Below are 22,406 nucleotides of genomic sequence, written 5' to 3'. Positions count from 1 at the left end.
TCATTTTACACCCCTCGGTCTCTCTGCACTTGTTCCCATCCCCTGCCACATTAGTTTAAATCCTCCTGATTAGCAGTAGCAAACACTCCCCCAGGACATTGGTTCCAGTCCAGCCCAGGTGCAGACCGTCCTGTTTATTCCGGTCCCACCTCCCTCAGAACTGGTTCCAATGCCCCAGAAATTTGAATCCCTCCCCCTTGCACCATTTTTCAAGCCACATATTCATCTGAAATATCCCCCTATTTCTACTCTGACTAGCACATGGCACTGGTAGTAATCCAGAGATTATTACCTTTGTGGTCCTACTTTTTAGTTTATCTCCTAACTCCCTAAATTCACCTTGTAGGACCTCATCCCATTTTTTACCTATATCGTTGGTACCTATGTGCACCACGACCACTGGCTGTTCACCCTCCCATTCCAGAATGTCCTGCAGCCGCTCTGAGACATTTTTGACCCTTGCAGCAGGGAGGCAACGTAACCACCTGGAGTCTCGTTAAGCCCAAAGATAATTTAGCACGATCTAGACATTGGAAGTTGAATCCTTTTATTCTAAAAGTTAATAAATTTATAGACTACTTTACTTCTAAATTCAAAACTTTCCTGTCTATTAATTCTAAATCACCTAGTCACCCATCGATGCTCTGGGAAACCGCTAAGGCCTATGCAAGGGGATTAATTATCTCCTACTCTGCTAGTAAGAAGCGACAAGCTGCGGAACAGCAGCGCCTAGTGGAAGCAAGGCTTGCGGCAGCTGAAAAGTATTATATTAATAAGCCTTCTGCAGCCAAGTTACAGAATATCACAGCCCTACACTATACACTAAACTCTTTACTTGCACAAGCAGCCAAAAGAAAATTGATATTTGCTAAACAACGATTGTTTGAACAGGGTGGAAAACCAGGTACCCTTTCTATGGTTTCCACATCCTTCCTAAAACTCACATGAAATCTCGGCTAGAGTTTTTCAGAAAGCATGTGGGAGATTCTGAAATTAGCTGGAAGGAGGTTCTATGGTATGATGAAACCAAAACTAAGCTTTTTGGCCATCAGACTACGTACTATGTTTGGCATAAACCAAACCCCACATATTATCAAAAACGCACATCCCTGCTGTGAAGCATGGTGGTGGCTGCATCATGCTGTGGGGATTCTTCACTGCAGCAGGCCCTGGAAGGCTTGTGAAGGTAGAGGGTAAAATGAATGCAGCAAAATATAGGGAAATCCTGGAGGAAAACCTGATGTAGTCTGCAAAAGAACTGAAACTTAGGAGAACATTTGTTCTCCAACAAGACAATAACCCCAAGCATAAAGCCAAAGCTACACAGGAATGGCTGAAAAACAACAAAATTAATGTCCTGGAGTGGCCAAGTCAGAGTCCAGACCCCAATCCATTTCAGAATGTGTGGCTGGACTTGAAAAGAGCCGTTCACTCACAATCCCCATGCAATCTGACAGAGCCTGAGCAGTTTTGTAAAGAAGAATGGGGAAAATTGCAGTGTCCAGATGTGCAAAGCTGATAGAGACCTATCCACACAGACTCGAGGCTGTAATTGCTGCCAAAGGGGCATCTACTAAATACTGGCTTGAAGTGGGTGAATACTTCTGCAATCAATTCTTTTGTGTTTTAAATCTGTAGTTAATTTAGATCACTTTGTAGAGATCTGTTTTCAATTTGACAGAAAGAGTCTTTTTCTGTTTATCAGTATTAAAAAAGCCAAATTAAATTCACTGTGATTCAATGTTATAAAACAATAAAACATGGAAGCTTTCAGACAGACAGACAGACAGACAGACATACTTTATTGATCCTGAGGGAAATTGGGTTTTGTTACAGCTGCACCAACCAAGAATAGTGTAGAAATATAGCAATATAAAACCATAAATAATTAAATAATATTAAGTTAATCATGCCAAGTGGAAATAAGGGTATTGAATACTTTTTATAGGCACTATACATAAATTAAATGAGTAGTGCTAAAAGAGAGGATTTTAAAAAATACTGGGTTCATTATCCATTCAGAAATCAAGACGCTATTTCTGTTTTCCTGAAATTTTGAATGTGTGTCTTCAAGCTCCTGTACCTCATCCTTGATGGCAGCAATGAGAAGTAGGCATGCATTTAAGGAGAGAGGGGGAAAGTGCAAAGGAGATGCGTGGGGCAAGTTGTTTATGCATAAAGACTGCCATAAGATCAAAAGACTTAGGAGCAGAATTAGGCCATTCAATCATGCTTGATGTATTTTCCCTCTCAACTTTCTCAGTCGTCTCCCCTCAACTTTCTTTTAATCACTAATTTTTACTGTAATACCAACAAACTACATTCAATACAACCAGTTGCTGATTACATTTTGACTGTTTAACTCAGCCACCCCTCCAACCCTCATCGCCACCCCTCCCCTCCCCCACTCTCTCTCCCCCCCCCCCCCCACCCCTCTCCCCTCCACCCACCAACTGAATAGTTGTGCATACACAAACAGAGCATTCCTATTTTAACAGGAGATCTTTTAGGTTAGATATCAAATTTGTCCACATTAAGATTGTGTTTGGTCGTGCATCATTTACTCTTGCTGATGATAATTCCTGGTAAGAAATGTCCAAAAAGCTCTGAAGCCAGTGAGTATTTGAAATATCATGGGGAGGTTTCCAACGCTGGACTACAATCTTCTTAGGCGCAGTCAAGCCTGCCAGCCCGGTTTTGCATGTTTTTTCCATAAGGGAAAGGTGTGAGTCATCATTTAGAAGATGTACAGTGGGTCCATTGGTAATTGTACCCCTGTTCGTACTGTAAGAGGACTGATAACATTCCCCCACAAACCCCTGGACATTCCCATACAACATGTATAAAAGAGCCAACGGTTCCGTGGGGGGCAAAATGAGCAATATGGGTCAGGAACCAGACCCATTTGATATCTAATTCTCAGTGTTAGATATGCTCTATGACAAAATTTCAAGTGTATATACCGATGATTCAGGTTTTTTGAAGCACCGGCAACATTATCCCAAATCGCAACCCAGTCTAAGTCTTGTCCCAATTCAGATATATCCCTATCCCAGGCTTTCAGTCCTGATGTGGGCATAGATTTCTGGGAGTTTAATTTATCATAGATATAGGACAGTATCTGTCTTGGAGCACTCTGTATCCAACTTAAAATGTGATGGTCCTTTAAATCTGACCCCCCAGGGAACCCCGTAGGCTTTACAAGCCGAACGTATTCTAACATAGAAGAAAAGAGAGTGTTTATCAATATTATATCGAGATACCAGTTCTTGAAAGCTAAGGATAATACTTGTCCCATTAATATCTTGAAGAGTAGTAATACCTTTATCCTCCCACGTTCTGTTAGTGAATGGTTTCCCCCCAGATAGAAGATTATTATTATTCCATAATGGAGATGATCTGCACCATACATTTTTAAATTTTAGGAATTTTTCTGCTGCTCTAAACACTTGTAGCATATGGGTTAAAATTGGACTGTAATACAAATCACATTTTTGGTAGACATACCTATAAGGAGAAAGTCCTTCAACCTCATTGATGCTATTAGTTCTTGTTCTATATTTTTCCATGATGAAACTTTATCCTCCTCCATTCAATAGCTACGACTTTTTAATACAAATGCCCAGTGATGCAATTTAAAATTTGGACATGCCAATCTCCCATTTGACTTTTTGAATTGTAGAGCCGACCACTTTATATTGGGTCGTTTACCGTTCCAAACATAGCATTGTAGTAAGGAGTCCAGTTTTTGCCAATATCCTGCTGGAGGTGCAAGTGGGATCATTGAGCTGATAAAATGAATGCGGGGTAAGATGTTCGTTTTAATGACCGATATACGGGCTGGAACTGATGCTGGCAGGTGTCTCCAGCTATTAATTTCTTCTTCTATTTTTTTCAAAATTAAAGAGTAATTTGTTCTAGCCACAGATGATAGGGAAGTATTAACTTTAATACCCAAGTAGAGGACCTCTTTTGTAACATTAATCTGGGGAGGGAGCGACACCTTACTTTTATCTGTATTAATCAGCATCAGTGCTGATTTTGACAAATTAACTTTGTATCCTGAAAGAAATCCAAATTGCTCCAGTGTTTTTAAAACATAGGGGAGAGTTTGTTGAACATTTTCCATATAAACCAATGTGTTATCCACGTAAAGTGTTATCAAATGTGATGTTGTACCATCGATATAGGAGAACACTTTCCACCTGGTGATCACAATCTCATTAGCTTCAAAGTAAATATACAAAAAGATCGGTCTGGTCAGTGGTTTGAGATTCTAAATTGGAGAAAGGCCAATTTTGGTGGTATCAGAAATCATCGGACGAGTGTAGCTTAGGGCAGGCTATTTTCTAGAAACAGTGTACATTGTAAGTGGAAGGCCTTCAAAGGTTAAATTTTGAGAGTACAAAGCTTGTATGTGCCTGTCAGGATAGTAGGCAAAGATAACAAGTATAGGGAACATTGATTTTCAAGAAAAATTGAGACCTTGGTTAAGAAACAAAAAGGAGGTACCTGGCTAGTACAGGCAGGTAGGAACAAATGAGGTGCTTATGGAGTAGAGGAAGTGCAAGGGAACACTTAAGAAGGAAATCAGGAGGGCATGAGGTTGCTCTGGCAGACAAGGTGAAGATGCAGATACGTTATGAGCAAAGGGTTGAAAGGGACAAAGTTGGTCCTCTGGAAGATCGGAATGGTAATCCACGTGTGGAGCCAAAGGAGATGGGGAAGATCTCAGATAATTATTTTGCCAGCATTTGTTCAGGATACCGAGACAGAATCTACAGAAGTGAGGCAAAGTGGCTTCGACTTCATGGAACCTATCCAGATTACAGAGGAGGAGGTGTTTGCTGTCCTGGGGCAAATCTAGGTGGATAAATTCCAAGACCTGAGAAGGTGCTTCCTCAGACTTTGTCAATGTCAAGTGCAGAAACTGCATGAGCCCTACCAGTGATATTTAAATCATCCTTAACAACAGGTGAGGTGCCAGACGATTGGAGGATAGCTAATGTTGTTCCACTGTTTAAAAGGCTCTAAACATAAACCAGGAAATTATAGGCTGCTGAATCTAACATCTGTAGTGGGAAAGCTATTGGAAGGTACTCTAAGGGACTGGATATATAATCTGGATAGACATGGACTGATTAAGGATAGTCAGCATGGCTTTGTGTATGGTCACGTCTAACCAATCTTAGAGAGTTTTTCGAGGAAGTTACCAGAAAAGTGGGTGAAAGCAAAGCAGTAGATGTTGTCTACATGGACTTTAGCAAGGCATTTGACAAGATTTGATAGAGGTTTACAAAATTATGAGGGGTATAGACAGGGTAAGTGCAAGCAGACAGGTTAGGTGGGAATGCAACCAGAAGTTTAAATGTGAAATTACATGGATGGTAGGGGATGGAGGGCTAGGGTCCTGATGCAGGTCAGTGGGAGTAGGATTTTTAATGGGTTGGCATTGAATAGATGGGCTGAAGGGCCTGTTTCTGTGCTGTACTTTTCTATGACTCTATGAGAACTGAGGTAGGGTAAGGGTGAAAGGTGAAATGTTTAAGAGAAACTGGAAGAGGGATATTCTGCACTCAGAGAGTGGTGCGAGTGTGGAACAAACTGCCAGCAAAAGTAACAGATTTGAGATTGATCCCAACATTTAAGAGAAATTTGGATGTACATGGATGGAAGTCATACAGAGCTAAGGTGTAGGTAATGGTCAAGGGAACTAGGCAGAATAACATTTTGCACAGACTAGATGGGCTGAAAAACCTGCTTCTCTGCTGCATTACTCAATGACTCTATGATCACAGCACTAGAGATTCGGCATCACATTCAGTAGAGATACTGTTAGGCAAAGAGTCCGTTGCTGTGCTGTACTACACTATTTTCTACAACTCTAGCACCATATGGACATTGCCTACGCAGCAGAGCATCCGTATTGATGTGACCAGATCAGTGAGTCTCACTTCTGACACGGTAGCATAGTGATTAGTGCATAGCTTTACAGCGCCAGTACCCCAAGTTAAATTCCTGCCACTCTCTGCAAGGAGTTTGTATGTTCTTCCTGTGACTGCATGGGTTTCCTCCAGGGGCTCCCCTTTCCTCCCACAGTCCAAGGCTGGACAGGTCAGTAGGTGAATTGGACTCAAGGGTGATATGAGCTCATTGGGCGGGAAGGGCCTGATGTTGTGTTCTATCTCTAAATTAAAAAATTAAAATATCAAAATGTCTTGTAGCCAGCAAGTGCATGCAGAAATAATTCTGTCGTTTAAGTATCTGTGTCTTGTTTTACAATATTTAGCAATGCCTTGAATATTAATGATACCTGCTGTTAATCGTACACATGACATAATTGATCCAATCCAACTGATCTGTTCCATCGATGCCTTGAATGTTTCCTGTAGTGCTATGGATAAGATGCCAAATGATTTCAGTATTCCCATGATCAACATATTTATCTGCAAGAATCAACAAGAAAAAAGAAATGTTACTCTGATGCCTTCCCCGTTGCTAAGCAATGTTTCATGGGGCTTGCAACGATCATGACCCGGGCTGTACATCAAGGACCCCCAGCACACAGACTGTTGTCATGATAACAAGACATATCACTATGCCGCTTACATGTGCAACAATGCTTTTAGTTGTCATTACTGTTAGTATTGCTCCACTGAGCATTGGTGTTATGCTACATCCCTAAGAATTACACAGTCAATTAACTAGAATTATAATCCAAATGCCAACAAAATGTTTATGTTACACGTTTAAAGTCTCAAGGTACTTTGCAAAGCAGCTATCATGCAAAACTGGGGTGGATAACGGAAAGAGAGTTCCACCTAAAATCTTATCGGGTGGACAACAGAAAGCCACCTTAACCCAAGAGACAAGGGGGTGGACAATGAAAAGAGACCTTAACCCAGGAGATTGACAATGCAAAGAGACTTTAAACTTAAGGGAATAGATGAATGAAGCAGAAGAGGATGTTCAGGAATGAAGAGCACAGCTAGAGATAACTGCAGACCTCAGAGAACAGGACAGAACAGTCTATATAAGGGCTATGGAAAATGACACCATGCTCGGAAAAGTGTTGTTACATCTCTCCTCCAAGGTTCCTGTGCACCAGGGTGATTTGCTACCTAAAACTGGGCCAAATCCCCAGAGTAAACCCAGGGCAGCTGTTCACCTGTATCTCTGTCTACAAATCTCCAGAGTAAACCCATGACAGCTGTTCACCTGTATCCCTGTCTACAAATCTCCAGAGTAAACCCCTGGCAGCTGTTCACCTGTATCCCTGTCTACAAATCTCCAGAGTAAACCCATGGCTACTGTTCACCTGTATCCCTGTCTACAAATCACCAGAGTAAACCCATGGCAGCTGTTCACCTGTATCCCTGTCTACAAATCTCCAGAGTAAACCCAGGGCAGCTGTTCACCTGTATCTCTGTCTACAAATCTCCAGAGTAAACCCATGACAGCTGTTCACCTGTACCCCTGTCTACAAATCTCCAGAGTAAACCCATGGCAGCTGTTCACCTGTATCTCTGTCTACAAATCTCCAGAGTAAACCCATGGCTACTGTTCACCTGTATCCCTGTCTACAAATCACCAGAGTAAACCCATGGCAGCTGTTCACCTGTATCCCTGTCTACAAATCTCCAGAGTAAACCCATGACAGCTGTTCACCTGTATCTCTGTCTACAAATCTCCAGAGTAAACCCATGGCTACTGTTCACCTGTATCCCTGTCTACAAATCACCAGAGTAAACCCATGACAGCTGTTCACCTGTATCTCTGTCTACAAATCTCCAGAGTAAACCCATGGCTACTGTTCACCTGTATCCCTGTCTACAAATCTCCAGAGTAAACCCATGACAGCTGTTCACCTGTATCCCTGTCTACAAATCTCCAGAGTAAACCCATGGCTACTGTTCACCTGTATCCCTGTCTACAAATCACCAGAGTAAACCCATGGCAGCTGTTCACCTGTATCCATGTCTACAGATCTCCAGAGTAAACCCATGGCAACTGTTCACTTGTATCCCTGTCTAGAAATCTCCAAAGAAAAACCAATGGCAACTGTTCACCTGTGTCCATGTCTACCAATCTCCAAAGTACAATAATGGAAGCTGTTCACTTGTATCCCTGTATCAAATCTCCCGAGTAAACCATGGCAGCTGTTCACCTGTATCCCTGTCTACAAATCTCCAGAGTAAACCCATGGCAGCTGTTCACCTGTATCCCTGTCTACAAATCTCCAGAGTAAACACATGGCAGCTGTTCACCTGTATCTCTGTCTACAAATCTCCAGAGTAAACCCATGGCAGCTGTTCACCTGTATCCCTGTCTACAAATCTCCAGAGTAAACCCATGGCAGCTGTTCACCTGTATCCCTGTCTACAAATCTCCAGAGTAAAACCATGTCAGCTGTTCACCTGTATCCATGTGTACAAATCTCCAGAGTAAACCCATGGCAACTGTTCACCGGTGTCCCTGTCTACATATCTCCAGAGTAAACCCAGGGCAGCTGTTCACCTGTATCCCTGTCTACAAATCTCTGGAGTAAACCCATGGCAGCTGTTCACCTGTATCCCTGTCTACAAATCTCTGGAGTAAACCCATGGCAATTGTTCACCTGTATCCCTGTCTACAAATCACCAGTGTAAACCCATTGCAGCTCTTCACCTGTATCCCTGTCTACAAATCTCCAGAGTAAACTCAGGGCAGCTGTTCACCTGTATCCCTGTCTACATATCTCCGGTGTAAACCCATGGCAGCTGTTCACCTGTATCCATGTCTACAAATCTCCAGAGTAAACCCATGGCAGCTGTTCACCTGTATCCCTGTCTACAAATCTCCAGAGTAAACCCATGGCAGCTGTTCACCTGTATCCCTGTCTACAAATCTCCAGAGTAAACCCATGGCAGCTGTTCATCTGTATCCCTGTCTACAAATCTCCAGAGTAAACCCATGGCAGCTGTTCACCTGTATCCATGTCTAGAGATCTCCAGAGTAAACCCATGGCAGCTGTTCACTTGTATCCCTGTCTAGAAATCTCCAAAGAAAAACCAATGGCAACTGTTCACCTGTGTCCATGTCTACCAATCTCCAAAGTACAATAATGGAAGCTGTTCACTTGTATCCCTGTATCAAATCTCCCGAGTAAACCATGGCAGCTGTTCACCTGTATCCCTGTCTACAAATCTCCAGAGTAAACCCATGGCAGCTGTTCACCTGTATCCCTGTCTACAAATCTCCAGAGTAAACCCATGGCAGCTGTTTACCTGTATCCCTGTCTACAAAGCTCCAGAGTAAACCCATGGCAATTGTTCACTTGTATCCCTGTATCAAATCTCACGAGTAAACCCATGGCAGCTGTTCACCTGTATCCATGTCTACAAATCTCCAGAGTAAACCCCTGTCAGCTGTTCACCTGTATCCCTGTCTACAAATCTCCAGAGTAAACCCATGGCAGCTGTTCACCTGTATCCCTGTCTACAAATCTCCAGATTACATGGCAGCTGTTCACCTGTCCCTGTCTACAAATCTCCAGAGGAAACCTTTGGCAGCTGTTCTCCTGTATTCCATGACAACAAATCTCCAGAGTAAACCCATGACAGCTGTTCACCTGTATCCCTGTCTACAAATCTCCAGAGTAAACACATTTCCGCTCTTCACCTGTATCCCTGTCTACAAATCTCCAGAGTAAACCCCTGGCAGCTGTTCACCTGTATCCCTGTCTACAAATCTCCAGAGTAAACCCATGACAGCTGTTCACCTGTATCCCTGTCTACAAATCTCCAGAGTAAACACATTTCCGCTCTTCACCTGTATCCAGGTCTACAAATCTGCAGAGTACACCCATGGCAGCTGTTCACCTGTATCCCTGTCTACAAATCTCCAGATTACATGGCAGCTGTTCACCTGTCCCTGTCTACAAATCTCCAGATTACATGGCAGCTGTTCACCTGTCCCTGTCTACAAATCTCCAGAGAAAACACATGCCAGCTGTTCACCTGTATCCCTGTCTACAAATCTCCAGAGTAAACCCAGGGCAGCTGTTCACCTGTATCCCTGTCTACAAATCTCCAGATTACATGGCAGCTGTTCACCTGTCCCTGTCTACAAATCTCCAGAGAAAACACATGCCAGCTGTTCACCTGTATCCCTGTCTACAAATCTCCAGAGTAAACCCAGGGCAGCTGTTCACCTGTATCCCTGTCTACAAATCTCCAGAGTAAACCCAGGGCAGCTGTTCACCAGTATCCCTGTCTACAAATCTCCAGAGTAAACCCAGGACAGCTGTTCACCTGTATCCCTGTCTACAAATCACCAGGGTAAACCCATGGCAGCTGTTCACCTGTATCCCTGTCTACAAATCTCCGGAGTAAACCCATGGCAATTGTTCACCTGTATCCCTGTCTACAATTCTCCAGAGTAAACCCAGGACAGCTGTTCACCTGTATCCCTGTCTACAAATCACCAGGGTAAACCCATGGCAGCTGTTCACCTGTATCTCTGTCTACAAATCTCCAGACTAAACCCATGGCAGCTGTTCACCTGTATCCCTGTCTACAAATCTCCAGAGTAAACACATTTCCGCTCTTCACCTGTATCCCTGTCTACACATCTCCAGATTACACGGCAGCTGTTCACCTGTCCCTGTCTACAAATCTCCAGAGTAAACCCATGGCAGCTGTTCACCTGTATCCCTGTCTACAAATCTCCAGACTAAACCCATGGCAGCTGTTCACCTGTATCCCTGTCTACAAATCTCCAGAGTAAACCCATGGCAGCTGTTCACCTGTATGCCTGTCTACAAATCTCCAGAGTAAACCCCTGGCAGCTGTTCACCTGTATCCCTGTCTACAAATCTCCAGATTACATGGCAGCTGTTCACCTGTCCCTGTCTACAAATCTCCAGAGTAAACCCATGGCAACTGTTCACTTGTATCCCTGTCTACAAATCTCCTGAGTAAACCCATGGCAGCTGTTCACCTGTATCCCTGTCTACAAATCTCCAGAGTAAACCCATGGCAGCTGTTCACCTGTCCCTGTCTACTAATCTCCAGAGTAAACCCATGGCAGCTGTTCCCCTGTATCCATGACTACAAATCCGTTTATATAATGCACACAGCTACAAATAATCAAAATCAAGATTGCTATTTGATTTTTAATAGATGTTTAGGTCCGGAGTACAGGAGAATTGAGGTTTCAGGTCATATAGTTTAGAAAAGTGCTCGTATATAATCCACCTTTCGGACTAGGAAAGGAGTACTGCAGCAACCCATGGATAGCGAAGCACATGGCATCGTACAGAAGATGTCATGGTCATCTTCACTAACCAAGGAAGTTTGGTTAGTTTGAAAAACAATGCTTGAAATCCAAGTAACTTGCACAAAATTTTGGTGGAACTCTGTAGGCAAGGCCTGATCTATGGAATGGAGTTTAGTCAATATTGCAGGCCGAAACTCTTCAGCAGGACTGGAGAACAAATTATGAACAGTCAGAGTTATGAGTTAGGTCAGAAGAAACACAACGTGAGAGGTGAAACCAGGAGGAGGGGAGGGGGGAAGTAAAGAGGTGGGAAGTTGATTGGTGAAGAAGAGACAGGGCTGGAGATGGGGGAATCTGATAGGAGAGGCAAAATTCCATGGAAGAAAGAAAAGAGAGAAGGAGGAGCACCAAAGGAAGGTGATGGGCAGGTGTCGAGTTATGGTGAGAGAGAGGGGAAAGCGACTGGGGAATGGGGAAGGTGGGGGGGGGGGGGGTGGAGGAATTCATAACTGGAAGTTCGTGAAAACAATCTTTATGCCACCAGGTTGGAGGCTACCCAAATAGAATATAAAGTGTTTTTCCTGCAACCTGAGTGAGGTCTCAGTGTGACAGTAGAGGAGGCCATGGACTGACACATTGGAATGGGAATGGGAAGTGGAATTAAAATGCATGGCCACTGAGAAACCCTCTTTTTTTGGTGATGGAACGTGGTTGCTTGGTAAAGTGGTCTCTCAATCTATGTCAGCTCTCACCAATATACAGGAGGCCACATCAGGAGAACTGGATACAGTAAATGACTCCTACAGACTCATAAGTGAAGTGTTGCCTCTCTTGGAAGGACTGTTTGGGGACCTGATTAGTAGTGAGGGAGGAAGTGTAGGGACAGGTGTATCACTTGTTACAATTGCAAGGATAGTCATGCAGGATGCGATCCCTGCGGAAAGCAGAAAGTGGGGGTGGGGGAGATGTGCTTGGTGGTGGGATCCCATTGGAGATGGTGGAAATTACAGAGAATTATGTGCTGGATGCGGAGGCTGGTAGGGTGATAGGTGAGGACAAGGGGAACCTGGTGTGGTGGCAGGAGAATAGGGTGAAGGCAGATGTGCATGAAATGGAAGAGATTCAGTTGAGGTCAGCGTGATAGTGGAAGAAAGGAAGCATCTTTCTTTGAAGAAGAGCATTTCAATAGTTCTGGAATGACAAGCCTCAGCCTGAGAACAGAAGTGGTGGAGACGGGGGAATTGAGAGAAGGGGGTGACATCTTTTAAAGTAACAGGGTGGGAAAAGTTATAGCGTACAGGAATAACTTCAGTCAAACATTTTGAGTAACTTTGTCAGTCCTGCACATCGGCTTGGAGAAATTTTAGGCCATTCCTCCTTACAAAACTGCTTCAACTCTAGGATGTTGGTGGGTTTTCTTGCACGATCTGCTTGCTTCAGGTCCTTACACAACATTTCTGTGGGTTTAAGGTGAGGACCTTGACTTGGCTACTCCAAAACATGAATTTTCTTCTTTTTAAACCATTATGTTTTTGATTTACTCTTATCTTTCAGATCATTGTCTTGTTGCATTATCCAACTTCTATTAAGCAGTCCATCTACCCTGACATTCTTCCATAAAATGTCTTGATACAATTTTGAACTCATTGTTCCCTCAATGATTGCAAGCTGTCTGGGCCCTGAGGCAGCAAAGCAGCCCCAAACCATGATGCTCCTTCCACCATGCTTCATAGTTGGAATGAGGTTTTGATGTTATTGTGCAGTGCCTTTTTTTTCTCCAAACATAACAATATACATTTCTGCCAAAAAAGTTCAAATTTCATCTCCTCTGTCCACAGAACATTGTTCCAGAAGCATTGTAGAACATCCAGAGGGTCCTTTGCAAACCTGAGATGTGCAGCAATGCTTTTTTTGGAGAGCACTGGTTTCTTCTGTGGTATTCTTCCATAAACACCATTCTTGTTCAGTGTTTTTCTTATAGTGGACAAGTTCTAGATATTTCTGCAGGTCTTTTGCTGTTACCCTTGGGTTGAAGGTACCCTCCTTCATCATTGCACATTGTGCTCTTGGTGTGATCTTTGCAGGATGCCCACTCCTAGGGACAGCAGCAAAACTACTGAGATTCCTCCATCTTCAGACAATTCCTCTTACTAATGACTGATGAACTCTCACCTCTTTAGAAATGCTTCTGTAGCCTTTTCCAGCTTCATGCATCTCTACAACTCTTCTTCTAAGGTCCTCTGAAAGTTATTTTGATCGAGGCATGGTGCACAGAAACAGATCTTTCTTGAGAAGAGCAAGATCTGTCAGTATCCTGACTTTGTGTGTCTTTTTTTATAGGGCAGGGCATCTCTACAACCCACACCTCCAATCTTGTCATTGATTGGAACTCCAGACTCCAAATTGCTTCTGTAGAAGTCATTACCCCAGAGGTTAACATACTTTTTCCAACAAATACATGTAATATTTGATCATTTTTCCCAACAAATAAATAAAGTATAATATTTTTGTGTTATTTATTTAATTAGGTTCTTTTTATCTATTTTTAGGACTTACATGAAGATGTAAGAAAATTTATGACACATTTTTGGTCATATTTATGCAGAAATAGAGAAATTCCACAGGGTTCACAAACTTTCGAGCACCACTGTATTTTTTCTGCTAATCTGGATCTTCATGATGTTCAGAAGTCTGTGCCAGTCTGGACACACTGGAATCTTACCTGTCTGGCTATTTGATATCATTTGGGGATGACTAAGAGACATTTGCTGACTTTCTACACTCCTCACAACTGTGGGGAAAATATTTTCCATCTCCCTGGGGTGACTTATCTGTTCCAATCTCTGTAATTTAATGACTACCACAACATACCACTTCCTCCAGAGCTTGTGCAAGTTTATTGCAAGGTGAGGAGAACAGGTCAAATCTAAAGTCCATGATGTGCCGCAGTACAGAAGCCAACTTGGCTTTCAGTTTCCAAACATCATTGTCCATTATCGAACACTAACTTAGCCTTAACTTGCAAACTAGTAAGTACAGTTTGGGCACCACAGTAGTGTAGTCCGACACCATTATATCTCAGGGCTCTGAGGTACACAATTCAACCCTGGAGCCTTCTGTAAGGAGTTTGTATGTCCTCCCCATGGAATATGTGAGTTTCCTCCTGGTGCTCTCGTTTCCTCCTACATTACAATGATGTACTGGTTAGTCGTCATAAGCTGCCCCATAATTAGGCCACTGTTAGTCTGGGGGCTTGCTGGTGTCGTGGCTTGGAGGGCAGGAACTGTACTACACTGTATCTCGAAATAAACAGGAAAAGATGCGGATCAGGACAGTGTTGACGGTGGAGGGAGGGAAACCTCGCAGTTTCACCTATCACTGACTACCTTGCATTTCTTCCTCCCTTCTCCCCACCTTCTTACGCAGACCTCATCTTTTTCTCCAGTCCTGATGAAGTGATTTGGCCCGATACATTAACTGTTTACTCTTTTCCGCAGATGCTGCCTGGCCTGCTGAGTTGCTCCGGCATTTTGGGTGTTTGCTTGGATTTCCAGCATCTGCAGATCTGTCATATTTGGAATACTGTAAATATACCTGTCATAGAATGGCTCCCAAGAAGATCACAGTTCAGATGTTTTAATATTTAAATCTACAAATTTGGGAGCAACACTGAGTTGCTGAGAAACCAGTTACTTGTTCAAGTAAGTGACTGGGTTTGTGTTTGATATTTACAATGTACCTTCATACTGCCAGCTACAAATACTGGTCTGTATAGTCCTGATATAGGGTCCTGACCCTTAACGTTGATTATTTCTTTACCCCTACAGATGCTGCTTGACCTGTTGAAGCCTTCCAGCAATTTGTTAAAGGTTGTTAGCAATCTATTACACTACAGCTTTTAGGGAGGTAAACATTAGAACGCTGATTCACCCATGAGACTTCATCTGTGATACACTGAAACTCCACTAAAGGCCAAAGAGTATTTTCACTCCAAATACTGCTCACCTCAATCTGTTTGAATAGGATAAGAGAAAGGGAGAGAGGGGGTGGGGTGAAATGGGGAAAGGGGAAGAGAGGGGGAGAGGAAGAGAGAGGATGGGGAGGGGTGGAAGGAGAGGGAAGAGAGGGGAGAGAGGAAGACAGGGAGAGAGAAGGGAGAGGGAATGTGAAAAACAGCATGACAGGGAAGAGCGAAAGTGAGTGCAAAACTGAAAGCAAAAGTGAGAACAAAAGAGGGAAAGCGAGTTAGAGAGAGTCCCAGGGAGGCAGAGGGAGAGAAGTCACAAAGTAAAGATGCAAAGAGGAATTCTGGGCTAATAAAAAGGGGGAGCAATACTATACTATATACTGTACTTTGGACACCTGCTGGTGCTAAACACTGAGCACCTGGGCAAGATTTCTATCGGTTTACTTGGGCATCCTACTATCCTTAAACCACTGAAAATGATCAAGAAAGCTTAACTGTAAATCATGTACCATGCAACTTGAGTTTCTGATTTTAAAATCTTTGTGAGAAAATCCAGTCCTGTCATAAAATTGGCCACAACCCCAGAATGTTTTAATCAGATGGGGAGCTTTGGCTAATTGTGCCTATTTGTAGCCCTTTGTGTCACTTCAAATTAAACTCTTAAAGGCACAAGTATTTTTAATTAATTAATTCACACCAATGTAATCATAAAATGAATTTGTTTTGTTTTTTTTAATTCACTTCTCGATTAGTTTAAACTAGGTTATTAACATGCTGTAGATTAGACATTCTGATTAAATACACTTCTTTTGTAATAAGCCTATCACATCTAATTTCATTAAACCACCCAGCACATTCACATTGGATACATTTTCATTAAAACAAGTGATATAAATGGATCTTTTGCTGTTCGGCTGCCTCTCAGAGTGACTGGCTTCCGCGCTTAATCCGTGGCTCAGGGGCTGTCAACATGGCGCAAGGAAATTTTGCCACAAATGAGGAAGGGGGTGCTCAGTGAGGTCGGTGGCATGCTCCTTTCACTGTATCCCCACCAGCAAAGAGAATCACAACCCCATCGCTGCTTTCTCCATTTTGAAAGTTCATGAGGTAAGAGTTCACAGGAGTTGGTGAGGATGCCATTGAGGGCGCACTCAAGACTTCAGGAACACCTTCCTCCCCTTGACCATCAGACTTAGACCATCATACTGTAAGACAGAATTGGGCCACTCTGACCATTGAGTCTGCTCTGAAGTTCCTTCATGACTGATTTATATCCCTCTCAATCCCATTCTCTTGCCTTTTCCTCCTAACCTATGACACCCTGACTAATCAAGGACCCATCAACCTCCGCTTTAAATATACCCAGTGACTTGGCCTCCACAGCTGTGCATGGCAATGAATTCCACAGATCCACCACTCTCTGGATAAAGAAATTACTCTTCTTCTCTTTTTTAAATGAGCATCCTGCTATTCTGAGGGTGTGCCCTCTGGTCCTCGACTCATCCACTGCAGAAAACATCCTCTTCACAACCACTCTATCTAGAGAACAAACTGGGCCAGGACAACTCAGGGACTTGGACTATACTTTTTGTTCTCTCTTCGTGACTGTATGTTTTTCCAAAATCTTAACCATGTGATATTTGTGCTATGAGTGCTGTTTGTAAAGTGTTCAGCACACTGTTTCATTTGGCTATATTTATGTATGGTTGAATGATAACTAAACCTGAAAATTGAAACTAGAGCAAACACGAGGAAATCTGCAGATGCTGGAAATACAAACAACAACACACACAAAATGCTGGTGGAACACAGCAGGCTAGGCAACATCTGTAGGGAGAAGCGCTGTCGACATTTCAGGCCGAGACCCTTCGTCAGGACTAACTGAAAGGAAAGATAGTAAGAGATTTGAAAGTAGTGGGGGGAGGGGGAAATACGAAAAGATAGGAGAAGACCGGGGGGGGGGGGGGAGGGGGGATAAAGCTAAGAGCTGGAAAGGTGATTGGTGAAAGTGATACAGAGCTAGAGAAGGGAAAGGATCATGGGATGGGAGGCCTCGGGAGAAAGAAAGTGGGGGGGAGCACCAAAGAGAGATGGAGAACAGGCAAACAACTAAATATGTCAGGGATGGGGTAAGAAGGGGAGGAGGGGCATTAACAGAAGTTAGAGCAGTCAATGTTCATGCCATCAGGTTGGAGGCTACCCAGCAGGTATATAAGGTGTTGTTCCTCTAACCTGAGTGCGGATTCATTTTGACAGTAGAGGAGGCCATGGATAGACATATCAGAATGGGAATGGGACGAGGAATTAAAATGTGTGGCCACTGGGAGATCCTGCTTTCTCTGGCAGACCGAGCAAAGGTGTTCAGTGAAACGGTCTCCCAGTCTGCGTCTGGTCTCACCAATATATAAAAGGCCACACCAGGAGCACCGGACACAGTATATCACACCAGCCGACTCACAGGTGAAGTGTCGCCTCACCTGGAAGGACTGTCTGGGGCCCTGAATGGTGTTGAGAGAGGAAGTGTAAGGGCAGGTGTAGCACTTGTTCCACCTACAAGGATAAGTGCCAGGAGGGAAATCGGTGGGAAGGGATGGGGGGGGTCGAGTGGACAAGGGAGTCGCATAGGGAGCGATCCCTGCGAAAAGCAGAAGGTGGGGGGAGGGAAAAATGTCTTTGGTAGTGGGATCCCATTGGAGGTGGCGGAAGTTACGGAGAATTATATGTTGGACCTGGAGGCTGGTGGGGTGGTAGGTAAGGACAAGGGGAACCCTATCCCGAGTGGGGTGGTGGGTGGATGGGCTGAGGGCAGGTGTGAGGGAAATGAGAGAGATGCGTTTGAGAGTAGAGTTGATGGTGGACGAAGGGAAGCCCCTTTGTTTAAAAAAAGGAAGACATCTCCTTCGTTCTGGAAAGAAAAGCCTCATCCTGAGAGCAAATGCAGCGGAGACGGAGGAATTATGAGAAGGGGATAGCCTTTTTGCAAGAGACAGGATGGGAAGAGGAATAGTCCAGGTAGCTGTGAGCGTCTGTAGGCTTATAGTAGATATCAGTAGATAGGCCGTCTCCAGAGATGGAGACAGAAAGATCAAGAAAGGGGAGGGAGGTGTCGGAAATGGACCAGGTAAATTTGAGGGCAGGGTGAAAGTTGGAGGCAAAGTTAATGAAGTCGACGAGCTCAGCATGCGTGCAGGAGGCAGTGCCAATGCAGTCGTCGATGTAGCGAAGGAAAAGAGGGGGGTGGATACCGGTATAGCCTTGGAACATGGACTGTTCCACAAAGCCAACAAAAAGGCGGGCATAACTGGGACCCATACGGGTGCCCATGGCTACACCCTTGGTTTGGAGGAAGTGGGAGGAGCCAAAGGAGAAATTATTGAGAGTAAGAACTAATTCCACTAGACAGAGGAGAGTGGTGGTAGAGGGGATTTGGTTAGGTCTGGAATCCAAAAAAAACCGAAGAGCTTTGAGACCATCTTGGTGGGGGATGGAGGTTTCTAGGGACTGGATCTCCATGGTGAAAATAAGACTATTTGAAACTAGAAACTGAAACTAGAATCTGGTTATGTTGGCATCTGCTTTGAGCTCTTGTCTGTAGGTGGTCCACGTCTATGAAGCTTATTCATCATCTTTGTTCTCTTCCTCCCCCACCACAAACCCACAGGACTGAGGGTGGACTGTTTCCTCAATTCTGTGCTGATTGAGGAAGCCAGTGGGGGAACTGCATGCTCTTCCATGGATGAGGGTGGTAGAAGATGGTAGCTACTGTAAGTTTATTGCTATGTACACAGGTACGGTGACGTATAGATACAATGAAAAACCTGCTTGTAAAAGTATCACAGGCATGTAGGTACAGATTTCACAAAGAATATAAATTACATATAAAATTTTACCATACAATGTAAACTGTGTAAAAGCAAGACATAGTGCAAAAAAAAGGCAAGACCATGGTAGTGCAAGAGTTGGTCCAGTGTTCCATTGCTGAGGTAGGGTTAGTGCTGTGCGAGTAGGTTCAAGAATCTCAGCTGCCATGGTGGTACAGTGGTTGGCACGATGCTATTACAGCATGGGGCTTCAGATTTTGGAGTTGAATCCCAGTGGCTTCTATAAGGAGTTTCTATGCTCTTCCCGTGGAATACGTGGGCTTGCTCCAGCTGCTTGGTTATCCTCCCACAGTCCAAAGCCATACCGGTTACTGTAAAATCGAGGGTTGTCGGGCGTTGCTGGGTGTTGCAGTTGGAAGGGCTACTCCAGGATGTACCTCCAAATAAATATAATAAATCTAATGGTTGAAAGAAAGTAGGTGTGGGGCCTCAGGCTTCTGTAACTCCCAGTGGACAGTAGCAGCCAGATGTATGACCCAGATGGTGGGCATCCCTGATGCCTGTTTCTTGCTTTCAATGGTGGGGAGAGCTGTGGCAGCCATCTCCTGCCCATCATGTCTCTAGATCAATGCTGAAGCCCCCTTCTTCCTGAGCAAAGATGGCATGGCAGCAATCAGACTTACACTGCTGGGAGTGTCTGTGGTTTCTATGTGCACTTCCTAGAAAAAAAGTAGTGAATACAGCCCAGTCCCTCAGAGGTAAAGTCTTCCCCTATCAAGCACATCTACACAGAGCATTGTCACGGGAAAGCAGCACCCATCACCGAGGATCCCCAGAATCCAGGCCAAGCTCTCTTCTTGTTGTTGCCATCCGGAAAAAGACACAGGAGCCTCAAGACTCACACCACCAGGTTTAAGAACAGTTACTACCCCTCAACTAACAGGCTCCTGAATCAGATAGGATACTTTCACAACTTCATTCACCCCATCACTGAACTTTGGACTTTTCTTTCAAGACTTTTCATCTCATCTCCTCCATATTTATTCCTTATTTATTTATAATTATTATTTTGCTTCATTTTTTGTTGTTTTTGTGAATGGGATTAACAGCATAGCCTTCTGCACACTAGCCCATGCCTCCAATCTCCATACTGCTCACATAGGATCTTGTATTCATGCAGCATCTTATGCCAGGAAGGATTAAATGGAAAATGAGATCCTTGATTGAAAAATATTATTTAAAGGCATAGTTGAGCCCAATCCAACACTTACTGTATAAAAATGCACAGAACACAGTTTACTATGTAGGGAATGGGATCAAGAACATATGGACAGCAGCAGAAATTGAACCGCAATCTTATAGCTGGTACATTGGAAAGGCATGTACTAATTACTACACTCTAGTATGTGGGATTTTACTGTATTCCTCTATCATAAAGGGGATACTTTGAAAGTACACAATGAGGTTTCATGTGCCTTTGGAATTCCTGATATTATTTCCCATCTCCTGGCATCAAGGTAGCTGAAACCACACAGCCGTGGTTGGCTACTCACTCCGGGGTCAGGAAGCTATGTCTTCAAGACTCACTGCAAAGATGGTCACATTAAACAATCATCTATGCTGACACTTCATTACAACACAAAGGGAGAAACTTACACATGTCTACGACAAGGAGAAATTGATATTATCACCAAGCTCCTAACCAATGGTTATCTCTCAAGCAACATTTCTGTAATGTCAGGTCATGATGACAAAGATTAGTTTTATGAGACCATAAGATATAGGTACAGAAGTAGGCCATCTGGCCCATCGATTCAATCATAACTGCTCCTTTATCCCTCTTCTCCTCCATTCCAGTTCCCGGCCTTCTCCCTGTAATCCTTGATGCCATGTCCAATCAAGAACAGATCAATCTCTGTCTTAAATACACCCAACGACCTGGCCTCCACAGCTGTATGCGGCAACAAATTCCACAAATTCACCACCCCCTGGCTAAAGAAATTTCTCTCCATCTCTGTTTTGAAAGGGCAGCCCTCTATCCTGAGATTGTGCCCTCTTGTCCTGGATTCTCCCACCATGGGAGACATCCTCTCCACATCTACTCTGTCTAGGCCTTCTAGGCCTTTCAACATTTGAAAGATTTCAATGAGATCCCACCCCCCCCCCCCCCGCACCCTTCTGAATCCCAGTGAGTACAAACCCAGGGCCATCAAACATTCCTCGTATAATTACCCTTTCATTCTTGGAATCATCCTTGTGAACCTCCTCTCCAATGCCAACACATATTTTTCTAAGATGAGGGGCCCAAAACTGTTCAAAATACTCAAGGTGAGGCCTCACCAGTGCCTTATAAAGCCTCAGAATCACATCCTTGCTCTTGTATTCTAGACCTCTTGAAATGAATGCTAACATGGCATTTGCCTTCCTCACCACCGACTCAACCTGCAAATTAACCTTTAGGGTGTCCTGCACAAGGACTCCCAAGTCCCTCTGCAACTTAGATTTTTGGATTTTCTCCCCGTTTAGAAAATAGTCTGTACATTTATTTCTACTACCAAAGTGCATGACCATACACTTTCCAACATTGTATTTCATTTGCCACTTTCTTGCCCATTCTCCTAATCTGTCTAAATCCTTCTGCAAACTATCGGTTTCCTCAACACTATCTGTTCCTCTATCAATCTTCATATCATCTGCTAACTTTGCAAAAGAAAACATCTATTCTATTATCTAACTCATTTGTACACAACATAAAAAGAAGTGGTCCAAACATTGACCCCTGTAGAACACCACTAGTCACTCACTAACTCCTACCAATCAGCCAATGCTCTGGCCATGTTAGTAACTTTCCTGGAATACCACCGACACTTAACTTGGCAAGCAGACTCTAGTGTGGCACCTTGTCAAAAGCCTTCTGAAAGTCTAAATATACAACATCCACTACATCCCCTTTATCTATCCTACTTGTAACCTCCTCAAGGAATTCCAACAGGTTCATCAGGCAGGATTTTCCCTGAAGGAAACCATGCTGACTTTGTCCTATCTTGTCATGTGTCACCAAGTACTCTTTCACCTCATCCTTAATAATTGACTCTAACATCTTCCCAACCACTGAGGTTAGTCTAGCTGGTCTATAATTTCCTTTCTACTGTCTTCTTCCTTTCTTAAAGAGTTGAGTGACATTAGCAATTTTCCAGTCCTTGGCAACATGCCAGAGTCCAATGAGTTTTAAAAGATCATTTCTAATGCCACCACAATTCCTAATGCTACCCCTTTCAGAGCCCTAAGGTGCAGTTCATCTGGTCTGGGTGACTTATGTACCTTTACGTCTTTCAACTCTTTGAGCACCTTCTGTCTTG

General features: G+C 43.6%; 1 protein-coding gene across 5 annotated transcripts in view; it reads right to left on the bottom strand.

The window, feature by feature from the left end:
* The window catches only part of LOC132378083 (monocarboxylate transporter 5-like), an 83,578-nt gene that overhangs the window by 42,349 nt on the left and 18,823 nt on the right, over positions 1 to 22,406 (bottom strand). For 4 of the 5 annotated variants that reach the window (XM_059944821.1, XM_059944822.1, XM_059944823.1 and 1 more), the window contains one exon: positions 6,314 to 6,446. The exons of the other annotated variant lie outside the window; for it this stretch is intronic. In XM_059944821.1, the coding sequence (XP_059800804.1) occupies positions 6,314 to 6,446 (133 nt within the window). The remainder of the gene's footprint in view (positions 1 to 6,313; positions 6,447 to 22,406) is intronic. 5 annotated transcript variants of the gene reach the window in all.

The sequence above is a fragment of the Hypanus sabinus genome, chromosome 19 (genome assembly GCF_030144855.1).
Source record: "Hypanus sabinus isolate sHypSab1 chromosome 19, sHypSab1.hap1, whole genome shotgun sequence".
Taxonomy (NCBI): Eukaryota; Metazoa; Chordata; class Chondrichthyes; order Myliobatiformes; family Dasyatidae; genus Hypanus; species Hypanus sabinus.
The sequence above is the reverse complement of the archived record's forward strand: the minus strand, read 5'-3'. Positions and strand labels throughout refer to the sequence as shown.